At 40.6% G+C, this 13,032-nt stretch overlaps 1 protein-coding gene across 1 annotated transcript in view; it reads right to left on the bottom strand.

Moving 5' to 3' along the window:
• MYO3B (myosin IIIB) overlaps positions 1 to 13,032 on the bottom strand; it is a gene marked incomplete at both ends in the record, with an annotated part of 389,659 nt that overhangs the window by 208,599 nt on the left and 168,028 nt on the right. The window contains 5 exons of the mRNA XM_081243223.1: positions 46 to 248; positions 1,308 to 1,391; positions 3,786 to 3,890; positions 4,407 to 4,523; positions 5,506 to 5,602. Coding sequence (XP_081099349.1) covers positions 46 to 248; positions 1,308 to 1,391; positions 3,786 to 3,890; positions 4,407 to 4,523; positions 5,506 to 5,602 — 606 coding nt within the window. The remainder of the gene's footprint in view (positions 1 to 45; positions 249 to 1,307; positions 1,392 to 3,785; positions 3,891 to 4,406; positions 4,524 to 5,505; positions 5,603 to 13,032) is intronic.

A 13,032-nucleotide genomic window follows, 5' to 3' on the forward strand; every position in this document is an offset into this window, starting at 1 on the left:
TCTATATTGCAGCGCAAAGCCAGAGCGAGAAAATAGTGCACCTACACTGCCTGTTTTATAACTCTGGATTTTTCAAGGAGATATTCAGAGATTCTTGCCCCCATCACAGCTCCAGTTGGTGTAAACATCATTTCCAGATATTTTCCAAAACGGCTGGAATTGTCATTGATGGCAGTGCATGCATTTCCAAAGGCTTCCACCAGAGAGTTGACTTGCAGAATTTTCTCTCTCAAGGTCTGATTATTTGCCTGTGCCAAACAAGAACAGTCAGAAGGAGCCTCCAGAAACATTACTCCAATAGAGCTGCCACGCAAGGTCCACCCACACCACCCAGCCCCCAGATTTCACATTTATCCTCAGGGGGAAAAACTCCATTTGGGGAAGTTAGCATCAGTCACCAGCATTGTTTTCTCAGATGAGCATTTCCCCAGATGTATAAGCATCAGATGAGGCTAGATTAGGTCATTAGTTTTTACAACCAGATACACTTCTCTTAAAATTCTTGACAGATAAAATGCCTGAAGAGCTTAGAAAGAATTTTTTTTTTTTTTTTTTTTTTTTTTTGCGGTACACGGGCCTCTCACTGTTGTGGCCTCTCCCATTGCGGAGCACAGGCTCCGGATGCGCAGGCTCAGCGGCCATGGCTCACGGGCCCAGCCGCTCTGCGGCATGTGGGATCTTCCCGGACCGGGGCACGAACCCGTGTCCCCTGCATCGGCAGGCGGACTCTCAACCACTGCGCCACCAGGGAAGCCCAGAAAGAATTTTAAATAGAGAGATACCATCACTTTTCTCAGGTATTCACTATAATATTCAACAAATCTCATCTGTAAAAAATACTCTTAAATTTGTTCTTTGTCTCATAATACACTAATTCTGAGTATGAGCAACTGCTAGGGTATCTTTAAAGCTAACCCTTTGATGTCCATTTCACCACGCTGAGAATTTCCATTTCCCTCAACTTTTGCTCAGAGAGCTCTATTTCCAACCCTTTAATCACCTTAGTGGCGCTCCCTGCTCCTGCTCCTAATGTTTAACCACTTTTACTGCTTAATGGCTGAATGTTTGTATTGCATTGAAAACATGAAAAATTAATTGCCGATAATCTAGTAAATTGGTGCTGGCATTATTTTCTTCACTGTGTGAAAGGTGGAGGACATGCTGACATCTTAAGAGGCCTAGCGATCAGGAGGTGAACATAACAAAGATGGAATGTTTCTATGTAACCCCTAATAAAAACCAGTATTTCCCTCATTTAGAAAATACGCAGTCTTCTAACCACGATACAGAAAGCAGTTCGTCAATACCTTTCCCAAGAAAGTCAAATGCTGAACTATCAGGTGAGCGCTTTCCGTCTTCCCAGAGCCACTTTCTCCACTGATGACAATGCACTAACACAGAAAATGAAGTGTTGGTGAAGAATTCAAAGCACAGTAAACACCCTGTGTGCTCAGCTATGGTTTTCATATAACATCTACCACTGTATACCTTAAATCTTCACTGAGCGATATATCTTAGGAATCTTTCCATTTCAGTACACCGAGAGCTTCCTCAACCTTTTCAGTAGTTTGTCGCTCCCTTATATAGATGGACCATAGTCTATTTAACCTGTCCCATATTGATGGATACTTGAGATTTTCCCGATGTGATTACAAACAATACTGCAATGAATAACCCGATACGTAGGTCATTATATTTATATGCAGCTTCATTTGTAGAATAAATTCCCAGAAATGGGGCTGTTGGACCAAAAGGTAAACACATTTATAAGTCTGATAGATAATACCAAATTGCTTTCCTAAGGACTGTGTCAGTATTTGAAAGTGTCTGTTCTCCTGCACCCTCACCAAATGGCTATGTTGGATTTTTGCCAGTCTGATAGGCAAAACATTACACCTTGGTACACTTTTAATTTGCACTTCTATTATTAGGAGTGAGATTGGGCATCCTTTCGTAAGTTTAAGGTCATTCATATTTTCCTTTTTTTGTGACCAGTCCATATTTTGCCTTTTTAAAAATATACATTATTGGTCTTTTACTATTTCTTTCTAGGAGCTCTTTATGTATATATAAAGGAGATTAGTGGGTGTGGTATAATAAAAAAACATATATTTGGTCTTTGTCTCTGGTTCCTCGCACTGAGCTCCTAAAAACCTTGGAATGTCCTGAATGACGGGAGTGATGAGAGCATCCTTTGTTATTCACAAACAAGTCTCTTTCAACCAAACCTAACTGCTCACTAAGTGGTTCAAGGTGGAGCCCAAGACAGCTTCAGGATGGGGGCTGGTTACTAAAAAGACCAAACACATGGTTTAGAGGGTGGGAAATTTCACCCCCGCCACCCCAACTTCTGGGGAGGAGAGAAGGGCCAGAGATCATAAAAACTCTTGAACAACAAGATTCAGAGAGCTTCCGGTGTGAATATGTCGCAGGCCTGGGAGGATAACGCGTGGAAGCTTTACGCCACTTTCCTCCCTGTATCTTGTCCTATGCATCTCTTCCATTTGTCTGCTCCTGAGTTGTATCCTTTATAAAAACCCAGTAAACCTAAGTAAAGTGTTTTCCTGAGTTCTGTGAGTCGTTCTAGTGAATTATCAAACCTGTGGGGGGCTGTGGGAACCCCTGAATTTGCAGTCAGCCAGGAGGAAGTGTAGGTAGCCTGGGTACCCCATTCACAGCTGGTGTCTGAAGTAGGGGCAGTCTGTGGACTGAGCCCTGAACCTGTGAGGTCTGTGCTAAATATGGATAGTTCGTATCAGAATTGATGGAATTGAATTGTTAGACAGCCAGTTGGTGTCAGGGAATTGGAGAACTGGCTGGTGTTGGTAAAGACATACATTTAGTGTTAGAAAAAAGATAACACAGTGGGGTAAATTTTTAACTTGAGAAACACATATATCGCTCTTCATTTCCTTCCTTTCTATGAATTCTATGGACATTTCACAAGTCTCCGGGAAAGGTAAGAATGTGGAGAAGCCAAGTTTCTAACACACAGTGAATCCAGGTACTCCATTTCGTAACTGGCACTATTATAATTTCGATCAGCTCCTCAGCAAATCCAAAGCTGGGACTTCACAGGTCTCAGGAAATATACACATTGTGCTTCTCTCATAAAATTTTCTCACCACATTAGATTGTTTCTATTTCAAACAGAATAAAGACAGAAGGGAAAACACACATATTGAAAGTAAAGGAAGGGCCAAAGGTTGGATATGCCACCACTATGAATCAGAGGTCCAGAAAGTTAAAACGTATGGGTGAGCTTTGTGTTTAACTAGCACTGAGTTTAAGATTTGTTCAGTCTTTACCCAATTCATCACAATTTCTCAGCAGCTAAACAGTGTGGTGCAGAACCACTATCAACCTGTGTGCAGTATTTCATACAAAAGGGATTGGACCATGAAATTTCTGAGACCTTCATTGGAAATAACTTCATGTCCGTCATTTTCCATCCCATTTTTATGACAGTCATTGCCATGTCATCAGGTTTGTGTTAGCTCTACATTCTTATATTCACATTAGAATTATCTTTATTATATTTTACCAGGGGAAATGAGTGCCCTTGATAAGGACGTTTCACATTTCTTGAAAAGGGTTTTCACATTTTCCTGCTACTCTGGCTTTATCACTGTTCCTGTTCCACTGAGCTACTATTTTACTGCCTATTTCCTTGAGTCAGCACCAGCAACCAGAATGGAAAGTTTTTAGGAAGACTTAAGAGCTGCAGAGGAGGACAGAACACATCCTACTGTGGGACTTGGTGGGGAAGGGCAGTAAGCTCTTACCTGGTCTTTGCTGAAAGTAACCATGCATTGGTAAGCAGCATCTGCTGATGCAAATATGTGGGGGGGATTTGAGGCACGTTTCACTCCATGATAAAGTCTGGAAAACTGAAAAACATTAACTTAAAGAACTCTTCTAATGTCCCAGTACCTTTTGCCCACAAAACCAAGGCTTCGTCACTTATTAGGGGAATTGTGGCATCAGGGAGGCTGTAGAGCTGAGGCTCTGGAGTCTACAGAGCTGACTTCAAATCCCAATTCTTCACTTACTGGCTTCCTAAGCTTGTGGAAGGGCATTAACTTCACTATGCTAAGTGTCCTCATCTGCCAAATAGGCTTAATAATATTACCTGTCACACAGGTTCATGAGAGATAAACAAGGTAACCCGGTGTCTGGTATATGGTAAGCACTAAATGAATGTTAGCTGTTTTGTTACATATTAACTTAAAAAGTTACCCCCAAAATGTAACAATTCCATCTGTGTTGCATTATTATCTTCAGTTTGGGGTATGTACACCCCTAGGACGACATAATTTTATTCTCATTTTTTTCTCCCTTTTCATTTTCCCTTGAGATTTCACATTTCCTATTAAGGAGCCACATGCTCATAAAGGATCCCTTACCTGTGGAGAGTATATGTTTAGATTCTGGAAGGGGTTTAAGGCAATTAAGATGTCTCCAACATATGTATAAATAAGTAAGTCCACATAACGCTTCTGCAACTGATGAATAATTGTATCCTAAGAAGAGGATAAATAGTACTGACAGTAAACATTATTTCTAGTCAAGGGAGAGATCCTAAAAATAACAATAAATGTAATCTTACGAGAATATTTTTCTCTAAAACATTAAAATAGTCCATTTAAGTCATACCCTATTGATTAGGATCCTAATCATTAGGACCCTAATGATCCTAAATGCAGATACTTGCCTTGAAAAAAGAAAAAATTAGTAATATGCTAAAAGAATTCGGCCCACTTAGGACTTGCTAAGAGACTCTGACATATGCAACAAAGCTTTTGTTAGTTATTATGAAAAAAAAACATGTCTCACCCAACCAAAATGTTCTATTTAGAATTTGATTTAATAGGTCATTACTATTAATAAAGTACAGACAAATTGTAACTTCATTTCTCAAAGCATTACACTTAAAATTTATGTGGTGGGAATGCAGAATTGAACACTTTTATATCACACTTTAGTGATTCATGCATTGCAGTTAAGGGTCCCCAGAGTTAGAATCAGCAGAAGCAGGTCCGGTGCAATTAACAGCTCTATTAAACATGCATATTTTAAATGGGGATTATCACAGTTTCCAAATTTAGAATTCAAGCTATATTAGCTTCACTATTTCCCTAAATGAAGCTCCTCTTTATGAAGAACAAACAACTATCTTAATTTAAGGGTTAAGTTGCACTTTTCTATAAACAGAAAATAATTTCAGCTGATCTAATACATCATTTAAGCCTACAATATAAAGGCCTTTATGGGAAAAATCCAAATCCTTTTCTCATCATCATTCAGGACATCTGGGGGACTATAAATGCACACAACACCGGATCATAGTCACAGCAGCCAAATGTTCCTGAGCTTCACCCCAAGGCTATACAAACAATTAAAGTTTCAAGTGACCTTAGGAGAATATGATCTACAACAGAAAGGTCACACCACTCATGTGAAACAAATGTCATTGGTGAAAATTGTCTATTAAATATTTAGTACCTCATCCAGAACCTCGAGATTGACCAAATCATCCTCAAGGCAGTATTTTTCAGCATCTTCCACATGATAGGGTCTTCTGGTATGCATCCTTTCATGCCTAGAGTTTATCCAGAGAATATTAGCACTAAGGCAGTAAAAAATATAGCAGAAAGTAGGCAACAAGAACAACTCAGCCACAGTCTTACCACACAACGTGTTCAGAGACTTCAGAGAAGGGGCAGGAAGAGCGAGTCCAGTCCAGGTCCCCAGCTCTCTCCCCATCACTGCAGGGCTCCCGGGGGAAGGGGAGCTCCAGAGCTCAAGCCTTCTGCTGCCATGAGGAGCACAGCCAAGGGGGCCCATCTAACACTTATATCTGCTTTTCTTACGTGCCAACCACAGCACTTCCTTGCATTGTTTTCTGTTCAGTGTCAGGCATGTAATTCTCACTAGGGTACTTCCCTTGAGGTCCCCTCCTGCTGTCCACCAGCACCACCCCACACTTCTTGAGAAATTTCTGAAACTACAGAAAACTTCAAAGAATAATATAGCAGATACCAACGAATCGCTAAATGCTTACATTTTATCTTGTTTATTTTAAATCCCTTTGGGACCCATGTTCCATCCCACTCCCCTTCCTGAGTGACCACTATTTCATGGGTATCTTTCCAATTTAAAAATATTGGTCATACACATATATGTACCCATAATACACAGATTTGGTATGTTAAATTATAAAAATGTTATCATACTGGTGGTTTCATTTTGCAAATTTACTTTTTTCCATTCAACATCATGCTTCCCCAACCCCCCTTCTCCCATCTCTCTCTCTCTTTCCATATATATATATATATATATATATATATATATATATATATATATATATATATATATATGGACCTGTGATGATACGGGGCATGAAAAGTGACAGGGATAGACACACACACATACATACATAGAGAGAAAGACAGGGAACGAGGGAGAGAGAGAGAATGAGAGTGAGTGAGCAAGTGACTGTCACTTTAATCACTGGGTAATATTACATCATATAAATATGTACCAATTTCTTTACCCAGTCTTGAACAACATTTAGGCTGATTCCAACTTTTTGCTATCAAAAACAAAGCAGCACTCAGTATCTTTATGTGCATCTCCTTGCGTACATGTGAGATTTTCTCTTGGGAGTGTACTCACTAGGCATTTAAAAAACTTCCTGCCTATTAAATTAAAAGTTACTTCTTAACCCCTATTATTGATAGATTTGAAGAAGGAGTATTTTAAGCATGGTATTAGTCATCTCCAGTGCTAGAACCAATTTTGCTGCTAATTCATATAAAAGTCCAAAGTAGATGAAACTTAATTTTACTTAATAAAGTCAAATTTATAACCTAAGCATTTTAAAATTATTATTAGACAGAACAGTTTATTCATCTGTATTCTAACATATTAGTGATGTCAAAGAAAAATCATATCTGTTTGAAAAACAGCTTTTTAAAAAAACTCAGAGCTGCTTCTATCTAGCCACTTTGCCAAATAAAACAGCAGGAGGGTACACATTTCTGGCCAAATCCTCTTTACATAAAACCCAAGCATTTTTTTCCTTTGAAGTTCACCATAAAACAAAATATTGCAACATATTTTTCATAAATTAAATTCTCATCATATTAAATTCAGCTAGTTTATCTCCCTCCTAAATTTATATCTTGCAATCGTATGAAACAGTCTATGTTAGAGTTTATTTCAAGCATCTTTTGACAAAGAAAGTCAGGAATTTTTAAAAAAATCCACAGCTCTGGTTCGGGTCAAGATGAAGTAAGCACTCTCCATTCTGTCTCCCCACTGAATGCAACTAAATATCTTGGACAGAATGCATGGTACTCTGAGAAGTATATGGTAACAGGCTGACAGGGGGAATCAGAATTCAAAATATCACTGAGTCAATGGTGAGTTTCCTGAGATTTTTTTTTTCTTCCAGTAACTCCTGACCTAGACTTTTTTTTTTTTTGCGGTACGCGGGCCTCTCACTGTTGTGGCCTCTCCCGTTGCGGAGCACAGGCTCCGGATGTGCAGGCTCATGGGTCTAGCCGCTCTGAGGCATGTGGGATCTTCCCGGACCGGGGCACGAACCCGTGTCCCCTGCATCGGCAGGCGGACTCTCAACCACTGCGCCACCAGGGAAGCCCCTGACCTGGACTTGAAGTCAGCCTGAACTGCATATAGGGATGTCAAGCTGCACGCTGGATGACATTTTTACAGCCAACTAAAAATGGAAGCATTGACAAACCTCACTTGCAATATCACAAATAAATAAACTCTAGTAGAAAGTCGTGACTATAACTGTGAACATGTACAATGCAATACCACCAGGATCGAAACTGCTATCTTCTGAACCCTGAAGAACTTATCTGTATATCTATCTCACAGATTTAACCTCCAGGAATCATGCAGATGCTGTCCACAAATCTGAGCTTGCAAGGTATTTCCACTCTGATACAGACCACTTCATTTTCTCACTCAGGGAAAAAAAATATATTCCAGCCCTATCTCAGTATTCCCCAACTAGTGTTCTTCTGAAATTGCTACCTGCTTCATTTTCCTGTTTTGGCTATAGTGTTTGGAGAGAATGAAGAGGAAAAAAATTATTTATTCCAATTTTTATCTTTTTAAATTTACATTATCCTAGAGTACATATATTTATTAAAAGTGTTACATTGTTTTACATTTGTCTATTTTTAGTTGAAATTAATCAAAAGAAATTTGGTTTAAATTTTTTTACAGTTTTCTTGAGTTAAATAATTTGTTGTCACCAGTAACCATCAACTTAAATTTCCTTTAAATTCACATGCTCCACCTAGTGCCTTACTTGAGAATAGCATCTATTATCAATTCTTGCTGAAGAATTCCTTGTTTAATGTGCAAATCACAGATTTCCAACTAAAAACTTTGGATTGAGTATTCCAAAGCTTAGAGGAATGGAGAGATAGGTAAATGGTTGGATAAAGCAAAAGGCATTCTATTAAGAGTATATGGTAAGGTATTATAGGTTTGATGATTTAGAAGATATTTTCAAATCCCAACAAAGTCTATACTGCTTTTTGCTAGATTTTCTCTTTGTTTTCATGAAGCCCTAAGTATGTTGTCTGCCAAGCCTGGTTTCCCAGACAAATGGAGTTTTGGGGGTACAGCTTAGAGAGGATGAGACTCAAAGCCCTGGCTTAGGCTGGTTCTTGGAGTTCGGGTTTGGTGTGGTGTGGGGCAGGTAGTGGTGAGAAGGGTTGACCTAAGGATTCAGGGATCAGGAAAAGGGGAAACTGGTGTCTGAGTCCCCAGTTCAAGTAAGGTGGGAAGGAGGGCAATTCTGAAACATCAGGTCTAAGGCAATGGGTGGAGGATAAGAACTGGATCTGAAGAGTCGGTGAGACGGAGACTGGGAGCTCCCCTGAAACAACAGTGGGCACAGATCAGATAGAGGATGGGGGGTCTTGGGGATGGCTTAGGTCCAGCCCATGAGGGGGGAAAGAAGCTGTAGAAGGTACCAGGTTAGTTCAGACACTGGGGGAATAAAGTCCTAAAGTGCTGTTGGCTTCACTATCACTTAATCTCTATACCTGCATTATGGTTAAAACCATTTCTGGGAGTTCTCTTTGATATCTCATCACTGGGCCTGCAGACTTCTTTGTTTGAGCTGCTGGCCCTATGAATAACACTGACAAAATACTATATATTTTGTCCAAAAGTGATTCCTTAATCCCTTAGCCTGTTCCTGTCAACTTTGCCTGTGGAAGCAGTAACATCCATGTAGGCAGGTCCACACCGGGCTGCAGGAGCTTCACGTAGGTATGGCAGGAGGCATTCTTCCCTTCATGCCCAACTATGATGAAGAACAAGGCATAGAAGAAAGGCCTCTAAATTATAATTCAAGGGTAGGAAGGAAACAAAATCTTTATTTTGTAAGAACAGCCTGTTCTTAATAGTTGCCTTTTTTTTTTTTTTTTTGCGGTACGCGGGCCTCTCACTGCTGTGGCCTCTCCCGTTGCAGAGCACAGGCTCCGGACGCACAGGCTCAGCGGCCATGGCTCACGGGCCCAGCCACTCCGCGGCATGTGGGATCCTCCCAGACCAGGGCACGAACCCGTGTCCCCTGCATCGGCAGGCGGACCCTCAACGACCGCGCCACCAGGGAAGCCCTAGTTGCCCATTTTATACACATCAGTGTATACATGTCAATCCCAATTGCCCAATTCATCACACCACCACCCCACCCCCTGCCGCTTTCCCCCCTTGGTGTCCATACGTTTGTTCCCTACATCTGTGTCTCTATTTCTGCCTTGCAAACCGGTTCATCTGTACCATTTTTCTAGGTTCCACATATATGCGTTAATATATGATATTTGAAACAAAATCTTTTAGTCTAAAAATGACAGGGGATTGCTAGTGAGAGGTGAAACTCTGCACTGAAAAATGCCTGATGGTCTTTTAGACGGTCGTCCTATGGCAGGAGGACCATTGGGAAGGCCACCTCTACCTCCACTCCTCTACACTCAGGATCAGAGCCCTTCCCTCCATCCAAGAGTGGAACCGAAAGGACTGGAAAATGACTAACACTCCCACCAGATTCCAGATAAGTAAGTAAAATCCGTTGGGGATGGAGAAAAAAGGAGTAAAGGAGTAAGGGAGAGGGTCCAGGCTCAAAGGTGGTGGTCCTCAAGAGTCTAAGACAAAGGCTTCTGCAGCCATGTACAAAGCTCAGGAACAAGTTGACAATTTGGATAGATTAGAGGAACCATTCCCTTATCACCACATTCAATGGATCTCATATAGTAAGGAAAATGTTACTCAAAATTGGGGATAGAGTACTATTACGCCAACAAAGGTAGTGATGTTGAATATTTCTTCCAAATCATTATTTCCATTTCAGTATACCTCTTGATAACAGAGTGGATGAAAGAGAAACTTTTTACTATAATCACATAATCATGGACCTAGCATGAGAAAAATAATGGCAAACCATCTAGGTGTAACACCATCCTACTGAGATCCAAATATGAGTAAAGTTACCACCTAGATAACTTTAACTATATGAGCTCAATCTTGATCTGAAATTTAAGCTTATATTTATCAAACAAACATTATAATACATAGATTAAAAAATACAAGGATTATTTGGGTGGAAATCTCTATAGTATCTCCCTGTTTTTTCATCCAAGCATTGTTTTTGACCGGAATTTCAATAGATCAGCATCTTATCAATTATATTAAGTGTATTTGATATAGCTATCTTCTCTAGGCAGCAAGAATCAGTGACACCAGCAGAAAATTAAATATTAATTCACTCATTCCATTATAGATAGAGATAGATAGCAGATTACATTAGGGTATGGATTTATTTCTTGTCTGTTAGGAAAACAGGAAAATTCTTAACCTGCTATGTGGCAAGTGTCTCCAGCACTTGATGAAGTAATCATTCAAAAGTCATTCATTTGCACAGGATTCCAAGAACCCAACAGTGTATGTAATGTGATGTATGTGTATACATGTGGGGGGGTGCATGTTTGCAGGTAAAAGAGGAAGCGAGTGAGCAAGACTTACTAGGGAAAGCTCAGCAGTGAAAAATCTGTTTTTAAGGGCCACTGCTGCTGGTTGAAAAGAAATCAGAAAAGCTGAGGTCATTGTTTCAATAAGCCTCAGGCAAATTGCAAGGGTAGAATCAAAATCCATTAAACAGAGCAGGAAACAACCAGGAACTTAATTATTCTACCAAGTAATACTTGGTAGTAGACCCTTGGCATTTGAGGGTTTAACATTTGTGGTTTCAGGTAGTCCCAAACCACCCACAGGGGAACAAACAAAGTGCTGGGTTTTGCAATTTTCCTGAGGCTAGAAGTTGAGTCCATGATGGGAGGTTGGAAGGTGGGAGTGGGTCGGGTCACAGCACAGCCAACTGGCGCTTTCCCTGCCTCTACTCTAATTGCAGACAGAGGCTTTGCTCTTTTCCCACTAAACCTTGTGAAGTGATTTTTTAAAAAGCATGTTTTCAAGTCAAGGTCTCTAGCTTTGATAGTGACATGATATGCCAGATAATACTGATGAATTCAGGGATTTGCAAAAGTGATTTGGGGGAAAAATTCCTTTTGAAAGTCAAAGAAATGGGAGCTGATGTAAAGGAAATGACCAAATTGTTTAACAGCATCCCTGACAGGTTAACTAAAAATGTAGCCCTAAACTGTTGTTCACAGAATATTAGGGCTATGTGACTTCCTTTGAGAGAGTCAGCCTTGGATGCATAACCTCTCTACTGTTCCTGAGTCAAACATATGCTATAGAAAAATTATAAATTACTGGAAAAACTTAAATTCCAATGGTTTCACTCATTCAATCAGCATCAGGAAATGGTATCAAATCTCAAATAGTACAATGTCACTTCTCCATAGGTGCCTCATATACATAATGTGCAATGGGAATGGATCACAGCCTGGCTGTCCCAAAAAACTGCACCATTCAGAAAAGCTAGAACACTTACACCAGGAGAGGAGCGGTAGGGCCTCACCACTCAAGCTCTTCTTTATACTGTGAATGAAAAATATTGGCTGCCTTATCAGTGAACAGAGGATGTGCAGCCGTCAAGCCATCACATTACAACATCTCCAAAGATGAGCTCTGAGGGAACTGAGGATGGGAACAGGATGCCTGATGCCCACCATTCAGCAGTCAACTGCTGCAGCCATCCCCCAACGGTGTACTGTGAGGAGACTCAGGATGAGAAAGCACAGGCTACTGGCCCCAGATAGCTGAGGTGCACGTCGAAGGAATGGTTCCAGGGAGCCCAGACTCTTGCATCTTCCCATACACAGAAAAGTGCTGAATTCCTTAACTTGAGATATCTGGTTTTCTTTAAGTAACAATCAACCACCTGGTTTTTGCTGCAAAAAGACTCCTACATATCCCGGCTCCCCGCCTTGCATCTTCAGAGCAGTCTCCCAGAGTTATCTGAGATGCTGTGTCCCAGGCTTCAGTCCTCAGTTTTGTCCACCGAATAAAACGTAACTCTCAACTTTTAGGTTGTGCATTTTTTTTCAGTCAACAATACACAGTACAGCTTCTGCTCTATTGTGAATGACCTCCCCATGATTCCTAGCCTTATTCCTGAATACGTGTCTATTTCCTCATCATAACAGGAACGGACCATTTCCCCATAATGTTCCTGCCTCCTTCCACCTTCCATCCATTCGTGGTGAGGGGGTGGGGAAAAGAGTGTCCTCCTTGCTCCCCTCTGCCTTTTTCCATCCATTGTTCTCCCTAACCAATCTCTTTTAAACAGTTCATATCACCCTCTCGTACCATCTTCTCCAGCACTTGACCCCCATTTTCCTTTCTCTCTACTCCTACCCCTAATTCCAGTCTTTGGTTTTCCCATACCCTACCAATCACTTTGTCAATTCTTCTCACGTTCTAATTTCAAGATTCCTCTTTGTCAATTCTTTAAAAGCTTTTATTTCTCCTCCACTGAAGTTGTCCACAAGTCCAGCTATGACTAGTTCCCAATAATCT

The sequence above is a fragment of the Mesoplodon bidens genome (assembly GCF_964165515.1).
Source record: "Mesoplodon bidens genome assembly, chromosome: 8".
Taxonomy (NCBI): Eukaryota; Metazoa; Chordata; class Mammalia; order Artiodactyla; family Ziphiidae; genus Mesoplodon; species Mesoplodon bidens.